The 18,671-nt window shown below is 44.1% G+C and overlaps 2 protein-coding genes across 2 annotated transcripts; both read right to left on the reverse strand.

The window, feature by feature from the left end:
• Nucleotides 1-896: 896 nt before the first annotated feature.
• Nucleotides 897-2,632, reverse strand: LOC4336108 (heavy metal-associated isoprenylated plant protein 41). Its single transcript, XM_015778286.2, has 3 exons — nt 2,483-2,632; nt 2,256-2,331; nt 897-1,975 (listed from the first exon to the last, which is right to left on the reverse strand). The coding sequence occupies exons 1-3, from the start codon at nt 2,486-2,488 to the stop codon at nt 1,482-1,484; spliced, it is 576 nt and encodes a 191-aa protein (XP_015633772.1). The 5' UTR covers nt 2,489-2,632; the 3' UTR covers nt 897-1,481.
• A 12,396-nt stretch (nt 2,633-15,028) lies between these two features.
• On the reverse strand, nt 15,029-15,912 carry LOC4336109 (heavy metal-associated isoprenylated plant protein 16). Its single transcript, XM_015779024.3, has 2 exons — nt 15,704-15,912; nt 15,029-15,577 (listed from the first exon to the last, which is right to left on the reverse strand). Exons 1-2 carry the CDS (start codon nt 15,707-15,709, stop codon nt 15,215-15,217), a joined length of 369 nt encoding a protein of 122 aa, XP_015634510.1. The 5' UTR covers nt 15,710-15,912; the 3' UTR covers nt 15,029-15,214.
• Between the last annotated feature and the right edge of the window lie 2,759 nt (nt 15,913-18,671).

Genomic DNA, 18,671 nt, shown 5'->3' on the forward strand with positions numbered 1-18,671 from the left:
AAAACGGAAAGTTGTGCTTAAAATATTTTAGATAATAAAGTAAGTCAAAATAATAATAACTAGCCTGGTGGCCCGCGCAGATTGCGCGGCTAGCATCATTATATTTTCTCTCATATAATAGCATATTTGTTTTCTCATTATATTATTCAAATATATTAAAATGACAACATAATTTTAAATTTTGCAATAACTTTATAAAACTACTAATGTGTAATATTCATATTGTATTTTATATACGTGTTAGTTATTAATTATTTTTAATACCAAATTTTAGTTATTTGTAAATTATAAATATTCCTATATGGACTTTAGACTCGTCTTTTAATATTTCTTTTTTTAATTCCGATTTTTTTTGTAAATTATATTTCTATATAGACTCTATGCTCTTCGTCCAATATTATTTATTTTTATTTCTGAATTTTTATTATTTCTAATTGTATTTCTATGTGGATTCTAAACTCATCTTTCAATATTCTTTAATTTTTAATTTCGAATTTCAGTTATTTTCTAATTGTATTTCTATATGGACTCTAGTCTCCTCTTCTAATATTCCTTATTTTTAATTCCGAATTTCAGTTATTTTCTAATCATATTTCTATATAGACTCTAGTCTCCTCTTCTAATATTCCTTATTTTTTAATTCTGAATTTCAACTATTTCTAAATTGTATTTCTATATGAACTCTAGTCTCCTCTTTTAGTATTTCTTATTTTTTTAATTCCGAATTTCAGTTATTTCTAAATTGTATTTCTATATGAACTCTATTTTTTCTTTTTCTCCGATTAATGTGAGAATTTCTAGGCCATGAGAGCGAACGTAGAGGTTTTTTTTTCTATTCCTTTAATAATATAATAGATAATTTTAAATTTTTTTTAATAAGACGAATGGTCCAACAGTGCAAGCAAATGTAAAAATCTCTTATTTTAGGGGACGGAGGGAGTAGGAAAAAAGAAAATGTACGGTACAGAATACAGCAAGCTCTCTGGCCAAAGAGGGAAGAACAGCAAGCTCTCCGTACTACAGAATTACTCACTTTGATGAACTATAAAGTCGCATGTACAGATTTAATTTGCATGTACAAATGAGCACACTTTGATGAACTATAAAGTCGCTTGCACCTTATATATATCTCCCTAGTACACCTAATTTACACTTGCACACCGTATACACTTGGAGGCCGGGAGCAGCTACTACACATATACTACTGCACATATAACGTTCAGACTTCAGAGTTTCAGACAACAGGTACGTACCTGTCTGTTGTTCAGTAATCACACGGAATCAAATCGGCCTCATCATCACACAGAAAATTCAAGGTATATCTACGTACTTTGGGCCAGTTATCGATTGGGACAATCAGCTACTAGATTCGGTCGCAATATGTCCTCCGATCATCCGATCATCGTGACGATCGAGACGACGACGGCCGGCATGCTCGCGCGCGAGCAGAAGCAGCATCGATCGTACACTAGCTGGTGCAGCTACATGATGGCGCAGCTGTCCGGGTCGTTGTTGGCGTACTGGTGGTGCACGACGGTGTGCGTGTTCGTCGTCGCCGCCGCCGCCGGCGGGTAGTACGACGACGACTGCCCGTACTGCGGGTACGACGACGACTGCCCGTACTGCGGGTACCCGCCGCCGCCGCCGCCGTAGTAGCCACCCGTGGCCATCGTCATCGGCGTGTAGTAGCCACCGCCGCTGCCGCCGCCGCCGCCGCCGCGCTGGTGAGGAGGAGGGTACCCGCCGTTGCCGTAGTACGGGGCCGGGGGCGGCGCGCCGGGGTAGTAGCGGTACGGGTACTGGTTGGCGGCGGCGACGCGCATGAGCTCGTCGGCGTCGACGGTGCGCAGCTCCACCACCTCGGCGTGGCCGACCTTCCTCCGCAGCTTCTCGGTGAGGTCGTTGGAGTCCACCCCGAAGCCGATCACCAGCAGCAGGTTCTTGTCCTCGCCGGCGAGCGTCACGGATTCCACACCTGCTCCATCGGTTCACGCAGAACAAATTAGTAGCATGCAGTCTGATCAGTCTCATGCACCGTGATTATTACATCGATTACAGTTAAATTACTATTAGTTCTTGATCTCTCAAGAAAAATATCACCATCTTTTTATTATATATACTTTCGCTGAAATATGTGTGATTATTACATCTATCATATAGTTAAATTACTATTGGTTCTTGATAACTCAAGAAAAGCGCCATCTTTTTATTATATTTCGCTGAAATATGTGTTTGGGTGTGCAAGGAATTTTTACCGGAGACTGCAGCAGCAACCTTGATAGCTTTCTTGTGGCCCTTCTCAGAGCTCTGCAGCCTGATGACAATTTCCTTCTGCAAAAGGTTTCAAACGGTGTAACGATTAGCAGCGGGAACAAACATAAATCTTACATCTTTGCACAAAATAACAGATTTTTCACTGATGATGAAACAGAGAAAAATTGACAGATGAGCAGCAAGACCATATACAATTACACATACATACCCTCATATCTTTCTCCTGGTAAGCAAGCAAACTAAAGCAAGCGAAGCAACAGCTCAATATACTACTCTTTTCCAAGCTCACAAGCTTAAGCAAGAGAGCGAGCCTTGTGACTAGTGTACTCTACCTTGCCTAACACAGCATTCTGCAGAGAGAGGGAGAGAACCTCCCTTTTTATACACACAATTACTAGTAAACTATCCAATAATCTAACGAATAAAATTAACCCGGTTAGTTAATTACCTTAATCGCCCCCATTGACTTTAGCGGCGGAGTCATGCATGCACAGCACTGCTTCACTACTGAAAACACGCATGTATAATGTATCGATGTATATCTCTACGGCCTTTGAGAGAGCGACATGAATTGTAGACTAGGAAGACCTGGATGGCCTCCTAGTAGTTTAGCTAAAATCAGCTTAATTAGTTTGCTTGGAGCAGGTGGTGACTTACTGACTCGGCCACCCTAATTCCACAAAAACCAAACGCCCACTTGCATTGCTCCCGTAGCAACGCGTGATTTGCCTCAGTTTTCCACTGAAAAAATTACTCCATCAGTCCCAAAATATAAGTATTTTTAGACTCTGACACAGTCTTCGAGATGATACTTTGACCAACAATATTTATTAAAAAAAGATATTTTAAATAAAAAGAATTGCATATTATGATAGTTTGATTAATGATAAATCTAGTAACATCAATTTTACATGATTAATTTTTTTATTTCTTTTGCTATTAATAGTTAAAGTTAAAAATGATTGATTTGGCACTATGTTAAAAATATTTATATTTTGAGACGGAGGGAGTAAGCAGTAGGAGACAAGGAAAACGTTGTCTAAGCTGTAATGCCGGTACGTACAGTGGGCGACTAATAATCCTTCTCGTGGTTGTTTTTCTCGCCCGGAATTTGGAGGATTCGCGGTAAAAAAAAAATAGTGCCACGGAGCTGTCAGTGCTCAGTACTGTCAGTACTTAATTAATTACAATACTGGGTAATGGGAAGTAAACCGGCTGATCTATCAGTGACGAGTGAGTGAGACGGACGGCCGAGATGGCGCCGTGCTGCGCCGGGAGAGCTCCGTCGGCCGTTCGATCAGGCGGGTGAGCTGGAGACCGACCGGGCAAGCGTTCGTAGCCGGCAAGGTGAAAAGGGCTTTTATGTGGAGATATTCACAGGGATGACAGGAGGTTGCCGACTTGCAGGGTGAGTGAATTGAACAATGAAACAGCTTAAGTAAACACAATGTTAACCCTGACAAAAAAAAGGGTTAAGGCGACAATCGCTACGCGACTTGTTTGTTTCTTTTGTGCGCAGATTTTGGAAGTGGAGCTGTCAGTGTTGTCAGTTAATTACATTGGAGAAGTAACCGATCAAGTAAGTGAGTGTAAACCGTTAATTTTTTTGGAAACATACTTTTATTTTTCATATTTTGTATTTATATACATGTCCAAGATTAACTTACAAAAATATACCCAATCCGCATATTAGTTGCACAGGAGCGCCGGTCCCGCAGGACAGGCGAGCGACAACACGGTGATTTGCATGCGGAGCTCTGCCGCATATTGGATATAAGGGACCGCCGCTCCCACACATGTCTTTTCCCAAATTGGGAATACATGTCCCGTCCAAAAAACAGAGCAGTACATTGGCACGTGATTAATTAATTACTAGTTAATTTTTTAAAAAAGAAATGGATCAATATGGTTTTTTTAGCAACTTTCCTATAAAAACTTTTTACAAAAAATGCACCGTTTAATAATTTGAAAAACGTGCGCGCGGAAAAAGGAAGGAGATGAGTTGGAAAAATTAGGGGAATAACACACGAAACCGGAGTGCTCCCGCATATTGGATGCGCGGGACTGCCACTCCCGCACACACGTCCTTTCCTAAATTGTGAATACATATCCCGCACGAAAAACGGAGTAATACATTAGCACGTGATTAATTAATTATTAGTTAATTTTTTTTTCTAAAAATAGATTAATATGATTTTCATGAGCAACTTTAGTATAGAAACTTTTTACAAAAATTGTTCCGTTTAGCAGTCGTGCACGCAGAAAATGAAGGAGATGAGTTGGAAAAAATTGAGGGAATAACACGGAATAACACACGGAGCCGGAGACTGGCTCGGTACCGTGTGCTAGAACCGCGGGACCACGCCGGTCCCGCATCGCCGTTATGCGGTACCGCCGCGCTCACCCCGGGTCCAGACGGCGCCATCACTCCCGCGCATCGGCGCCGCGGTACCGACTCGGTCCCACAGTCTAGCCGTGCGGGACCAGCTCAGTCGCGCATCCCGGTTCCGCGTGACCAGCTCGAGTCTGCGGTTCGCCCTCGCTCCCGCACAATCATTACACGGATTAGGTATATTTTTACAAATTAATCTTACATACGTATATAAATGCAAAATATGAAAAATAAAACTATATTTTCAATTTGTTTCTATCTTTATCTTATACTGATCAAGTATATGAAACATCAACAATGGTCAAATTGTTCGAAAAAAAAAGGTGACTGTAACGGGACGGCTGAGATCAAGCCATCTTGTGTCAGGGGAGCTCACCGCGGCCGTTGATTGATGTGATTAAGCTGGAGACCGGGTGGTGAGACTGTTTTAAGAGGTGAAACAGGGTCTTGGACCCTTTTTAGATGGGATTAAAACTTTTAATTCCCTATCACATTGGATGTTTGACACTAATTATAAATATTAAACATAGACTATTAATAAAACCCATCCATAATATAATCTTGGACTGATTCGCAAGACGAATCTATTGAGTCTAATTAATCCATAATTAGCCTATGTGATCCTACAGTAAATATTCTTTAACTTAAAAAAATTATCTCGCAAATTAGCTTTTATTTATGTAATTAGTTTTGTAAGTAGTCTATATTTAATACTCTAAATTAGTGTCTAAATATAAAGACTAAAGTTAAGTCCTTGGATTAAAACACCACCATGCTTGAGATGTTCAGAGAATAAGAGGAGGTTGCAGTAGCTTGCTGGTGAGCGGATGGATCGACAGCTTATCTAACCCCAGTAGTGGTAACCACTGTCAAAAAGAAAAAAAAAAGGGAAAATGGAAAATTCTAAGCCAACTGACCGCGACGTGTTTGGACGCGACACCATCTTCCTTGCCGGGTTTTCCGTCTTGAGTAGTGAGCTTTAGGCTCGCGTCGGCGCGTGACGTAGGCGTGCCGCACTAGCTTCCGTCATCAGACTCTGTGTTAAGTTGTCAACTTATATTATCAGTAGAAAAATTGCCAGCTCAAGGTCCATGGGGAGGTGGCTTAATTACAGGCCTAACGATAACGATATACAGCTAGCCTCGACGCAATTAAATTGGACGAAGTGTTTGAGGTGGATCGGTGAATTTGAAAGGCTCTCCGTTGGAGAAATGAAAAAAAAAAGAAACAAATCAGTTTTGCTCTGTGCTGTTTTGTCTGAGTCAGAAAAATGGGTTTAGCTGATGCGGTGTCCTAGAGGAGGCAAGCATATGCTGGTGAGGTCTGGCATCTTAAAAATACAAGAACAAATTTAAAAACTCCGGTCTGTGGATGACCGGATATAGATTATTTTGAGTCACGATACAGCCGTGCTACCATCATCGCAAGATTCCTTTGAATCTTTGACCAGCACCATCCAATCAAATCATAGCACACATTCAGTTATTGGCAAAGCCGGATCGATCTATTTGATTTGTTATCTAAAAAAACATACAGTAGTTTGCCATAAAAAAAAAACATAGCAGTACAATACATTTGTCGTCGTACAGTTTTCTTCATTTTGTTGTCTTGCTAGATAGAAGTAGCTTCTAAAATCCCAACACAACGTTTTTTCCGGATTTTTTAGTCGCGCTTTGGTTAATGAAACAGGTGGGGGGAAAATCATAGCCCCGGAACGGTATTGGGCTACTGGCGCCAACGTGCGAATAAGTCCATTTTGTCACCCTCATCTATTGCGCTTGTGTGAATAACATCTCTCAACAGGAAAACTGGGTATAATGCCTCCTTCTTCTTTGAAAACCAGAGCAAATCACCTTCCTAGGTGGTTTTGCTGGCAGTTTCGTCCGACGTGGTGTTGTTGACCCGGTTGACAAGCTGACTCAGCGTGGTGGGACCCACATGTCAGTGTGTAGCTCTCTCTCCCCCTTATTTCTCTCTCAGCCCTCCTCCGCCAACGCCGACACCCTCGTCTCCGCGTGCCCACAACTCGTCGGCCACCTCGTCCGTCTCGACCGCCTCCACTTTGCCCGCCCGGTGCCCCGCGCCGTCGGGATCCGCCCCGTCCCATCCTCCCACAGTGTCTCCTTCGTCGGCGACCCGGAGCCGCTCATCGCCCGCCCCACCGCGAAATGCGTGGTGCCCAGCCTTGTTGCGGCCAAGGAGGAGAATCGCCGCACGGCGAAGGAGCCGGCGATTATCGTGCCATCGAGGTACAGGCAGGTCGGAAGCGGCTGCGGTGGCGGCAGGGACAGTGGTCGGAAGCGGCGGCGATGGCGGCGGGGACAGCGGTAGGGAGCGGAGAAGGAGGTGGCGGCAGTGACGGTTGGGACGGCGGTCGGGAGCGGCGGCGGTGGCGGTGGGGATGGCGGTCGGGAGCGGAGAAGGAGGCGGCGGCCGGTTGGCCGCGACCTCCCGGCGCCTGGTGAGCTCCTCCCTCACCGCCGCCACCCACGGGGAGAGGATCTCGCCAGCTTGCTACCACCGCCGCGTTTCCTCCTCCGATCCGCCACCACCGTCGCTAGCCGATGCCTCCCTCCCCACCGCTGCCGTCCACGGGGAGAGGATGTCGCCGGGAGGTCGCGTGCTGGGAAGAGAGCTGTCCCCACCGCCACCGCCGCCGCTTCCAACCGCCGTCCGCCGTCGCTTCCGACCGCTGTCCCCACTGCCACCGCCGCCGCTTCCGACTGCCGTCCCCACCGCCACCGCCACGACTTCCGACCACCTGCGCCGTTCCCCACCGCCGTTCCCACGCGCAAGAGATGAGAGAGAGAGAGAGAAAGGCCGGGGAGAGAGATAAGATGGAGAGAGAGCTACACACTGATATGTGGGTCCCACCACGCTGAGTCAGCCTGTCAACCGGGTCAACAACGCCACGTGGACGAAACCGCCAGCAAAACCACCTAGGGAGGTGATTTGCTCTGGTTTTCAGAGAAGAAGGAGGCATTATACCCGGTTTTCCGATTAAGGGAAGTTATTCACGCAAGCGCAAGAGATGAGGGAGGCAAAATGGACTTATTCCTCGGTCGGAACACTTGGTACTCAGGTATTGTGTGGGCCTATTAGTGGGCCGAAAGCCTATGGGCCCAGTGGTTTGGAAACTGCTAATGCAGATCGAGTCCAAAAGGCCTCGCAAGATATCTCAGGCTGTGTGTTTAGTTCAGCGCAAAGTTTAGATTTTTGTTAAAATTAGATATGATGTGACTGAAAAGTTGTGTGTGTATGACATGTTGATGTGATAGAAAAGAACTGAAGTTTAGATCCAAACACAGCCTCAGGCTCTAAGCGCCCTGAATGTCTATCCATTTTTTGACCCATAAACTTACACGCTTATGAATGTATATCCATTTTTTTTTCGGAGCTGTTCGTGGGTGGCGCTTTGATCTGTCCGTGGAACCAGTATACCACCACGGGTGACGAGACATCTAAAAATTCTCATTTTAATTTCTCCTTATTGTGATGTCAGTTATGTCAAACATTTGAGAGTATTTTCTGTATTAACGTGTAGTAGAATTTTTCTACGCAAAAAAAAAACCTCCTAGATTTTTTTGCCCCATGAATAAAAAACTCCTAAATTTTCTGAAAAGAGGGCAGCTAACCTACGGGATACCGTGAAAAAGTGAAGTCACGGGACAATTTTTATGTGTGATTAATTAGTGTACAACATGTTATACCATAGGTACTAGGTACCACCGTACCAGGTATCACAAGTATTAAGTATCAGGTGTCACATGTATTAGGTACCAGGTATCACAGATACTAGGTGCTAGGTGTCACAGGTATCAGGTACCAGGTGTCATAGGTATCAGGTACTAGGTATCACAGGTATCGGGTACCAGCTGTCACAGGTACCAGGTACCATACAACTGATACCATACTGGTATCAGCTGGTATCAACATAGCGGCGGAAAAGCGAACACCAATCAAAAAGAGAAAGAAAAGTAAAATCTATGTTACATAATATCATTGTGTCAATTAATTTACACAACATACTAAATCTCAATGTGTTTCACTCAAGAAAAGAAACAAAGCAAGAAAAGGAGAAAACAAAAAAATTAAAAATGATTGTGGTTTATAGAAGATGTAAATCAAGCCTACAGATGTGCATGCCCAAATTGATTCACATGGCCCAAGTGCCCAACCAGTGTATCTAGAGTCCTTGTGCTGTAGGAAGGACACATACACGTGGATGTGTTGTGGAGTATAGGCCTGCCACTTAGTAGGAAATCGTGCCGCATGCATGTACAATTTTTTTTGATAGAAATAACATAGACCTTTTAAGTCATCCCCGTTCCTACGGAATGCCCGTTATCTAAATTTTCTGAAAAACATATAGTAGAATTTTCTTGTGCCGCTAATTTTCTGCGTCGCGTGGGCCTAATAATCGGCCAAGAGCTGACGGCCCATAACGGCGTCGTCGCGCGAACGTGCCGAATCGGTTTACTTGGGCCCAAATGTGGGCCTAGAAAGGACTGAGACGGTCCACTAGGGAGGTGCAGGCAACCTTGCCACATTCAGCCCGAGTGGTCAAGTTTCATTTCTGCTTAGGAATAAGTTCACCGGAGATCCCTCAACTTAACAACGAGATTTTTTTTGAGATCCCTTAACCACAAAACCAGAAATCTTCACCCATAAACTATACAAAACCATTCACTCAAGGTCCCTAGGCATTATATATGGTTGGTTTCGCTGACGTGGCATCCTAGTCAGCAAAAAAAAAATTAAACAAAACACGTGGGGCCCACATGTGATCAGCTGCACGTTTGATTTCTTCTCCTCTTCTTTTTCCTCTCTTCCCTCTTCTCTTTTTCAGTGAGGAGGCTGGCGGCGGGCGGAGCGGCGATGGCGGCGTGCTTCCGCTACGCGCCGTCCGGCCCTGCGGGGCCCAGCCTGGCGACCTCCGTCTACGAGACCAACCTCGACCTCGCCGCGCTGTCATGGACGCGCACCTCCCTCGGCCTCTCACTCTGCGCTGTGCTCCGCCTCTCGTCCCCGGCCATCCCGGAGGAGACCGACGGGGTGAGGCCGGAGAGGAGGTCCGGCGGCCGACGACGTGGCGGCGGCGGCGGAGATCGTCGGCGCCATGAAGTTCTTCGCGGCGCCCGCGGGACGAGCGGGCTTGGGCGCCGTCGTCCTCGCCGCCGCGTCACGCTGCCCACTGTTCTCCTTCTCTGCGCACCACGACGCCCGCGGCGACGCGTGCCTGCACACCGCGGAGCTCCTCAGTGCCGCCAAATCTGCCGCATCCAACCAAAAAAATCATGTGCAGCGGGCAGGAGGTGTCTCAGTAATTAACCGAGTCTGGCAAGCAAAATCTCCTACCCAAACGTACCCAGCCAACCAGGAGGCATAAACCGAAAACAAAGGTAGCACAAACCAACTATTCCGATCCTACCAAAGTTCTACTACTATGATACTAGTACTACTACCTAAGAGATCAGTATCATCCTGCGCATGCAGCGGTGCATGCATCGTCACACATCATCTTCAACCTGGCTTGCCGCAGCCGCGTCATCCCGCCATGCCGCTGCCGTGTCGTCCCTCCTGCGCCTGGCTTGCCGCCGCCGCGTTGTCCCTCCATGCCCCCGGCGAGGAGCTCGAGAGACTCCAGGTCGAGCTGGCCACGGCCGAGAACCGCCTCGCCGCCGCCGACGCCTTGCTCCCCTTGCGGCCTCTGCAACGGCGGGCGAGAGTGGTGGTGGAGCAGCGGCGGCGACGCGTCGATCGACATGAACCGGCCGGCGCCACCGGCGGAGACAACGACGGCGAGGGGGGCAGCTGCAACGAGGAGGACGAGGAGCCCAGCGCGACTGTTGGAAATCAAAGCTATTCACTCACTCAATCTCACAAGAACACAAGCGCATACACACAAGCACTCAGAACACAGAGAGTTTGCAAGTGCGTAGCACTCTTTTTCTGTTTATTTCTCACACTGAAACTGATTACATTGATCTCTATTTAAAGATGCACATAACCTGCTTAAGCCTAAAGAAATGCAAGAATCCTAAATAACAAACTCACCCATGTCTAACAGAATATATCCTGGTCAATCTCCGATGCATGCGCCCATGCAAACTTCGACCGCTTCTTGCTCCTGAGCTGATCCCTTCGCCACATTTGCATGCATGGCTAACTAATTAGCTAGATGTACTCTCACCTCCTGGCAACACGATCAACCACTACTCAATGCCAATCTCTCTACTCACTAAGCCATGCAGCACAACCACTAAGCTAGCACTCATGCCATGCAACACACATACATGTGACTTCTACTCAGCTACTACCATACAAATAAACATGCTGAAAACAAAACAACAAGATTATACTTCTAATAGCGACCTCCCCAACTGCACGCTCTCTAGCAGGCAGCGACGACGAGGACTCCGGCGGCGGCGGCGGATCTCGTGTCCCACGGCCGGGGCAGGGACGGGAGTAGCAGCAGGGAGAAGAGAAGAGAGAAGAGAGAAAGGAGAAGAAAAGAGAAGAAAATAATATATGCAGCTGATATGTGGGCCCCACGTGCTTTGTTTAATTTTTTTTTGCTGGCTAGAATGCCACGTCAGCGAAACCATCCATATATACTGCCTAGGGACTTTGAGTGAACGGTTTTGTATAGTTTAGGGGTGAAGATTTCTGGTTTTGTGGTTAAGTGACCTCGAAAAATTTCGCTGTTAACTTGAGGGACCTCCGGTAAACTTATTCCTTTCTGCTTATGATATTCTTTTTCCCCGATTACACATGAAAAATTCGGCACACACCATTACATTGGACCTCACCCTTATGTCCCTTTTAAACTTATGAACTATAAAACTGTGGCAAGTGAGTGATTGTCTGATTGATTGCAATCCTAATAAAGTGAAGAAATTTTCTCCATATTCTCCATATAATTCGAGGCTCTTTCGCAGCGCTGTATAACTGTGAGGCCGGGGAATTCTTGGCTGATTCTGCTTTAAATAGTAGGATCACTCGCAGTAGGCCCAAGGAATGTACTTTCTGTACTAATTATGGAGATAACACTTCATATAACAAGAAGGTTCTGCATGTTATTAGTCCTTGTTTTAGGACTTTCTGTTAACCCCAATTGCCCGGAAACGTACAAAGTTAGGAGTACGTACTGCCAGATATCAGTATCAGAAGGTGCAAAACATGAACATGGCAACCTTCGGTGTGATGTGAACCCGTTCGTTTAACGAAACTTCCACTCATCAACCAGCTTTTACGTGACACTAATCATCACCGTTCAATAGTTCCATTTGCTAAATTAACTACATTGCTTAACCTATTTAACTATCGTTGATATATTTCTGTCTTTTGGTGGATTTGATGACGATGTTGCTAGTAGTCAGCACTAAACTACTCCCCCGTTAAAAAAAAATAAATCTAGAATTGAATGTAACATATCCTAATATTATGGATCTGGACAGTAGAGATTCGTAGTACTAGATTGATTTTTTATAGGATGAAAGAAATAGTCTATAGATACACGTGCCTCTCAGCTTAAATAGATATAGTGGAGTCGTTCTAAAAAAAAAGAAAAGAAAAGAAATGAAGAGGAATAAGAAGAGGAAGAAGAAGAAAACAAGAGTCATAGACAAGAACCTGTACCTTTCAACCTATCTGGTCTCCTCACTACTCTCTCCGGTCAAAATTGTTTCATGTTTTGGAGAACTAATTAAGTTTAGTTCAATTCAATATATTTGACCAGGGGAACCGTCGAAATCTCCCGTTGCGTCTGTCAGCTCAGCTCCACGAGTTGTATTCCTATACTATTCTTCAAAAACGAACCGTATAACATTTGACCGTCCTATTTGACTAAAAAATTATGATTAATATTTTCTATTGTTATTAGATAATAAAATATAAATAGTATTTTATGTGTGACTATTTTTTATTTTTTTCATATTTTTTAATAAGGCGGATGGTCTAACTTTGTACACGAAAACCCACAACTACACTTAAATTGGAACGGAGGTAGTATAATAATACAATGCATGTTTGAAATTATATACTACTTTATTTATTTATTTTTATGGTGATTAGCTTAAAATTGAACTAACCAACGGTCAAATATTTGAAAAAAAGAATGGAGTGATTAACTGATTAGGAGCAGCTCCAGAGTGCAATTGTCCAGATCGATTGCGAAATACACATCTGCTAGTATGTTGGAGATTCTGATCCTTCCTTTTATTTTACAAAAAACTAGTTCTTGAAATTTGAATATCTGGTGAGACAATCACCCAAGTTTAGAGTTTACTCCCTTGTACAGAAATAGACTTCATGAAAGAAAGTGATGCACTTCTGTTTGTCCTGAAGAAGAAGAAGAAGAAGAAGAAGAAGACGACGACTTGGACAAGTGGAATCTATGATTGTTGGTTTGACTTGAACAAGAGGACCACATTGCTGTAAAACATTGACCAGTAGAAGACCAGCTCCTACGCAATCACTGCATAGTAATCGAGATTTTTTTACGCACGATCTATTCTTATCCAGATGTTTTTATTATGATTCAGCGTAGACCAAAAAAAAAAGCAAATACTCGTGACCTAATATCAAATAATTGTGAGGCTTCGAACCCAGGTCGTCTAGCCTACCACCTGTGGAGGTAGCCAAAAACCTCTGGGTGTTTCTCAGATTTAGCGTAGACCAGTTTTTACCGATTCATATATTTGAACTAACTGAAAATTTCACATATATTTGAACCTTAACTAATTGAAAATTTCACATATATAGAAAGTGTCCTGTTTTACGAGCCTACCCTTCCCAAATTACTTTAAAAAATCATATTAATCCAACTTTTCAAGTTTAAAATAATGAATACTCAAATAATTATGCGCTAATGGCTAGCTCATCTTATTTTGCCTATCTTCTTGATCTTTCCTCTTCCCCTTTTCTCCTAAAGAAATAATCACGTACATAATATCAAATACGATTAAAAAATACGCAATGCACTCAATAGTTTGTTGAATCTAAAATCATTTCCACAATAACAACATACACAATATAGAATACAGCCCAAAAATACATATCAAGTTAGAATAATAGCAAAAAAAAAAAAAGAAGAACAAAAAAATTCAGAATTGGAGAAGCGGAAAGAAATCAGGTAGCCGCAAGGTTTTAGTTCTCGCTCCTTACTCATGCTCCCGTCGTCATTTTTACTCCCGTAGAGTTCTTCGCACTACAACCACCACAGCTCTGGCTCATGTGGAGTTGCTGCACCCCCTCTGTCACTTCGTGTCCCGCTCCTTACTCTAGTTCCAACTGCCACCGCTCCCACTCCCGCTCCTTGATGTCGCTCCGGCCGCCGCTACTTTCTGCACTTGCTCCTATGAGAAACTAGACGATGTCCCGCACTTTGTTGCGGGATATATATATTAAATATTGTAGAAATGATTAAATGATTTGGATTGAAATATTGTGAAAATGATTTGAGAATGATGCTTATATTTAGTTTAGTTTTAGAATAAAATAAATTGTAGATATAATTACTATATGCTTATATGTTGAGCTTTATATGTTTAGTGGGTTGATGTGCATGCTAGGCTTTAGGGCCAGGGTACTAATAAATGCTATGCTTGCATGTTGAGTTTTAGATATTTAGTGGTCATTAGCTTTATAGAAGAAGAGATATGAAACTAAAAGTCGGGTTTATCCCATAAGATCTGCCCCCCTCCCCCCCCAACCAACAGGAAATTATGGTTCCCCGTCCATTGGTTAGATTTGTCATCACCACAAGGTAGTGGCTGAAAATCAGAAAGGGAGAGAGCAAGAAAGAATGAGCATGTCTGAGAGAGGTAAAAAAAAAAAGGCCCCTCCATAAATATTTTTATAGAAGTATTTTTCCAGAGACGATCACTTAAGATGGCCGCTTATGAAAACATGTGCATCTTCAGAGGCTGCCATCTTAAGTCAATCGTCTCTAGAAAATATTCCACATATGGGTTTATATACGTTGGCTCCTAGTGTATTGTAGTTTAGGGATATTTGTGAATTTATTTTTTGAGAAAATAGTGGACAGAAAAGAATACGTGCCATTGAGAGAACCGCACAAAACATGCCAAATTTTCGTACGACTGTAGCATGTATGGCTAAACAATGGTGCAGGACGTATCGATCAGCTCGGAGCAATTTATAGGTATGTCACCGATACGTCAATTCACGTGACGTCATTCTTTCCAAGTGATCGACTTTTGCTAATTTGACCTCTCGTGGTCGTCATACGATCGAAGCTATCGATTGCATTGCTTGCTGATTGGCCAACCATGGATTGGCAGATTAGCACATTGAAAGAAAATCGCATGTTACTGAACAATCATGAGGACGCAATCATGCTACTGAACATTATAGTAAGTTTTCATTTCCAATTAAGTTTGGATTTAAACAAGGCGAAGGAAGCCCCACAAAGATATAGTAGTATAGTATATCTACCACTCCTACTATTTCTTTGTACATAGCCATACCAAATCGCTGAAGAAATCACTGCAAAATTCGATCGATCTGTGTGACTATATATGATTACATGATGGAGCAGGGGTCGCTCGGCTGGTCGCCGACGGCCACCGGTATCCCACCGTAGTGGTGGTGGTAGTAGCAGGGATGAGGGCAGTAGCACGGCTCCGGCTTCTTCTCCTCCGGCTTCTTCTCCTCCGGCTTCTTCTCCTTCACCTCCTCCACCTGCACGAGCTCCGCGTGGCCGATCTTCTTGCGGAGGCAGGTGACGAGGCAGGCCGCGTCGACGCCGTCGCCGACCACCTGCAGCCGGTCCTTGCCGTCGCCGGTGACCTCCACCGAGCTCACGCCGGAGGCCATCACCACCAGCTTCATCGCCTTGGACCGGCTCTTCTCGCACGGCATGCTCACCTTGATCACGATCTTTTGCTGCAATAATTCGATCAACGGACAGAAATTAAGCTGTCAGTCGCATATGCTAAAAAAGATTTGGTCAGAATTGATTAAGCTGCATGCCAAAATTAAGCGACCACAATCGAACAGTTTTCCCCTCACCTTCATCGTGTTCTGCTTGAAATAAAATGCCAACGAGAAAGGCTATCGGCCGATCGATTCGATCGTTTGCAATGCGGCTAAGATGATCGAGCACGATCAATATTCGCTCGATCGCTGCAGCTATTTGCGATTGTAGCTAGCTGAGCTTAGCCGTGGAGGAGAAGGCCACGCCTGGGAGCTCATTTATATAGCGGCGCATCGCCATCGTTACTACTAGACCACTGGCATGAGACGGCGACGAAAGAGCATTCCGCGCAGCTACTCTGGCACGTACGGATCGGAACGCGTCAGCTGTCAGTTTCAGATTTAAGTCTGGGATTAGTCGCAGACTAGTCTCCGATCGGAGCGTCTAGTCACGCTGAATGGCTGAGCCTGGGTGCCTGTACGTTCTCTCTCGATCTGTAGTGTAGACGACCAGTCAACGACTTGACTAAATTGGGTTCATGGTCGACGACCCTGAATTAATCCTGATGGGAGCCGCTTCGCGAAGGCAAAGCTCTGTTAATTCCAGCAGTGGCTGCCGCGGCCAGTTCAGTTCAGGGCTAACAGCAAGCACGAAGATACATGGGATGATTTCATTTCTACTTCGATATTGATTTTATCCTTATTTTCAGGTTTTTATTTTTGTCCTCACTTGTTTGAAACGAAGGAGACATCTACTCTTGTTTTTGACGGAATTTAGTGGACCTTGAATTATAGAGCTATAAAACAAGAAAAAGAAGGAATACTGATTTTGTATTTTTCTGTTGACCTTTTGTACCCTAGGCAGAGAAGAAAGGAAGGGAGCCAGGCTCCGACACCATTACCCCATTCCCAGTCGGACCACAGCCCCATACTGTGAATAAGCCAAAGGAAGGGAGCTCCAAGCAGCGGCGGTGACTCTATGTTCCCTCGTTTTCCGCGCACATACTTTTCAAACTACTAAACGGTGTATATTTTTTGTAAAAAATTTCTATACGAAAGTTATTTAAAAAAATCATATTGATTATTTTTTTTTAAAAAAAACAAATACTTAATTAATTACGCGCTAATGAACCGCTCCGTTTTTCGTGAGTGGTGGCAAAACAGCCACCTCCCTCCCTAGCGAGGCGGTGGCGGCAGCTTCGCTAGCGGGCGGAGCAAACGACCGTGGCGACGACCCGATGCGGGGAGGAGGCGACGGCGGCGGCTGCTCGGCTGGTGATGGCGGCAGTTCGGCGCGGAGAGGAGGCGGCGGCGGCGGTGGTAGCTTAGCGCGGGAAGGAGGCGATGGCGGCGGCTACTCTGCCATAGCGAAATTTCCCACCCTTCTTTCCACTCCCACGGAGGCTAATATTGGCCTAGAACGCACGGCCCAATAGGCAGGAGAAGACCAGTGGGCCACCTTGCCTTGTCCAGCCCGAGTGGTCGGTTTGGGCCCGGCCCAATAAGGAGGAGCAGACCAGTGGACCACCTCGCCTCTACTGGCTTCCAGCCCAAATGGTAGCTACAAATAGACAAACGCATTGGTGGTTTTGTAGAATGCCGCGGTGCATTATCTGTCCATTAATCTGACGTTTACGAACTAAACTGTGGCAAAGTGATAATTTGAAATCCTATAATTCTTCGGATAATGGAAATGTTTACGTCTTCGTCTTTTTGTTACCGCTGTAACTGTGATATGAAGCCGACAGATTGTTGCATTGGCTGATGAATTTAGCAGCAGGCCCTGCTGATCCTACTTAAATACTACTTTCTCTGATTTATATTATAAGACATTTTGGGTTTTAAATAGATTTCATATATGGTTATATGTATGTGTTTTATATACGTGTTCAAATTTATATAGATATTAGTAAATCTAGACGAAAAAGGAAGGTAAAAACGTATTATAATATATCAAAGGGAGGAAGTATATGTACTATGCGATCACTTGCCTTAGGCCGAAGGGATGTACTTTGTGTACCAATTAAGGATAAGACTTCATCTAACAAGAAGGTTCTGAGTAGTTTGAGAGCCAATTAAACAACCCAGACTTCACTAGACTGCAGGGTAATTCTTTGTTTAGGACTTGCCTTTCCGAAAAGCTTGCTTTTGTTGCACGCTGATCTCTACACCGTAGAAAGCGTGTTGGCTTTTCGCTAGACCAAGATGAAATCGTTGATTCTTTGATTGCGTTTGTTCACTGAATTATTGACGCCATTATTCGTCTGAGTGCTGCATCTATCCGTCTTTGTTAAAAATTTTCTGGAGGTTAGCTGCCAGTCTTGACACTCTCTGACTACCACTCTGACGCTTGGACTTGCATAATTGAGCGTGCAAATTGCACAAGACAACAGAGAGAAAATTGGAAAAGAAGTACAGAGAAAAATGGGGAAAAGTACAAAACTATAGGTGGTATGTTACTTCCTTGATCGTTCACATTTATTTTGTCAGGGTGTGATTTAAATTATTATATCCAGCTAAAGATGTGTGTGTATACTAGTATATACTACCAGCTTACAGAACTCTCAACAGAATCATAAATAAGAAATTGACGAGACTTGGAAACCAACGGGGAAAAAGAGATAACCTAACACCAACACCATGTAAAGAGAAGTTACCTTTTCACACGCCCAGAAAATCAGAATGACTGACTCATATAATGCACGAAGTTGGCGTAATTCGTTCTTAAAATAATTTCTTATGGCTAAGTACGAGAGTCTGCAGCACTAAAATCTGTTAAGTGCTCTAAGCACTTTCTGTTAACCCATAAATGCCTGGAAATGTACAAAGTTAGGAGTACTTTCAGCAATTATCCCTTATTAAGAAGCTGCAAAGTATATCAACCTTCGGTGTGAACACGCTCGCTTAACAAAGCTGCCACCTCAGCTTCTAGCTTTCAATAATTCCACTTGCTATGTGTTAATTAAATTACTTGACTCATATAACTATTGTTGGTTTATTCTGTCTTTTGGTGGATTTGATGGTGATGATGTAGTCAACACTAAATTAGTCTGAAGATGCACAC

This window comes from Oryza sativa, chromosome 4 (assembly GCF_034140825.1).
Source record: "Oryza sativa Japonica Group chromosome 4, ASM3414082v1".
Taxonomy (NCBI): domain Eukaryota; kingdom Viridiplantae; phylum Streptophyta; class Magnoliopsida; order Poales; family Poaceae; genus Oryza; species Oryza sativa.

What these genes read in the sequence shown, in the direction of transcription:
- LOC4336108 (XM_015778286.2), bottom strand. An exon ending in GGTTGCTGCTGCAGTCTCCG is followed by an intron (nt 1,976 to 2,255) that starts GTAAAAATTCCT and finishes CCGATGGAGCAG; the next exon opens with GTGTGGAATCCGTGACGCTC.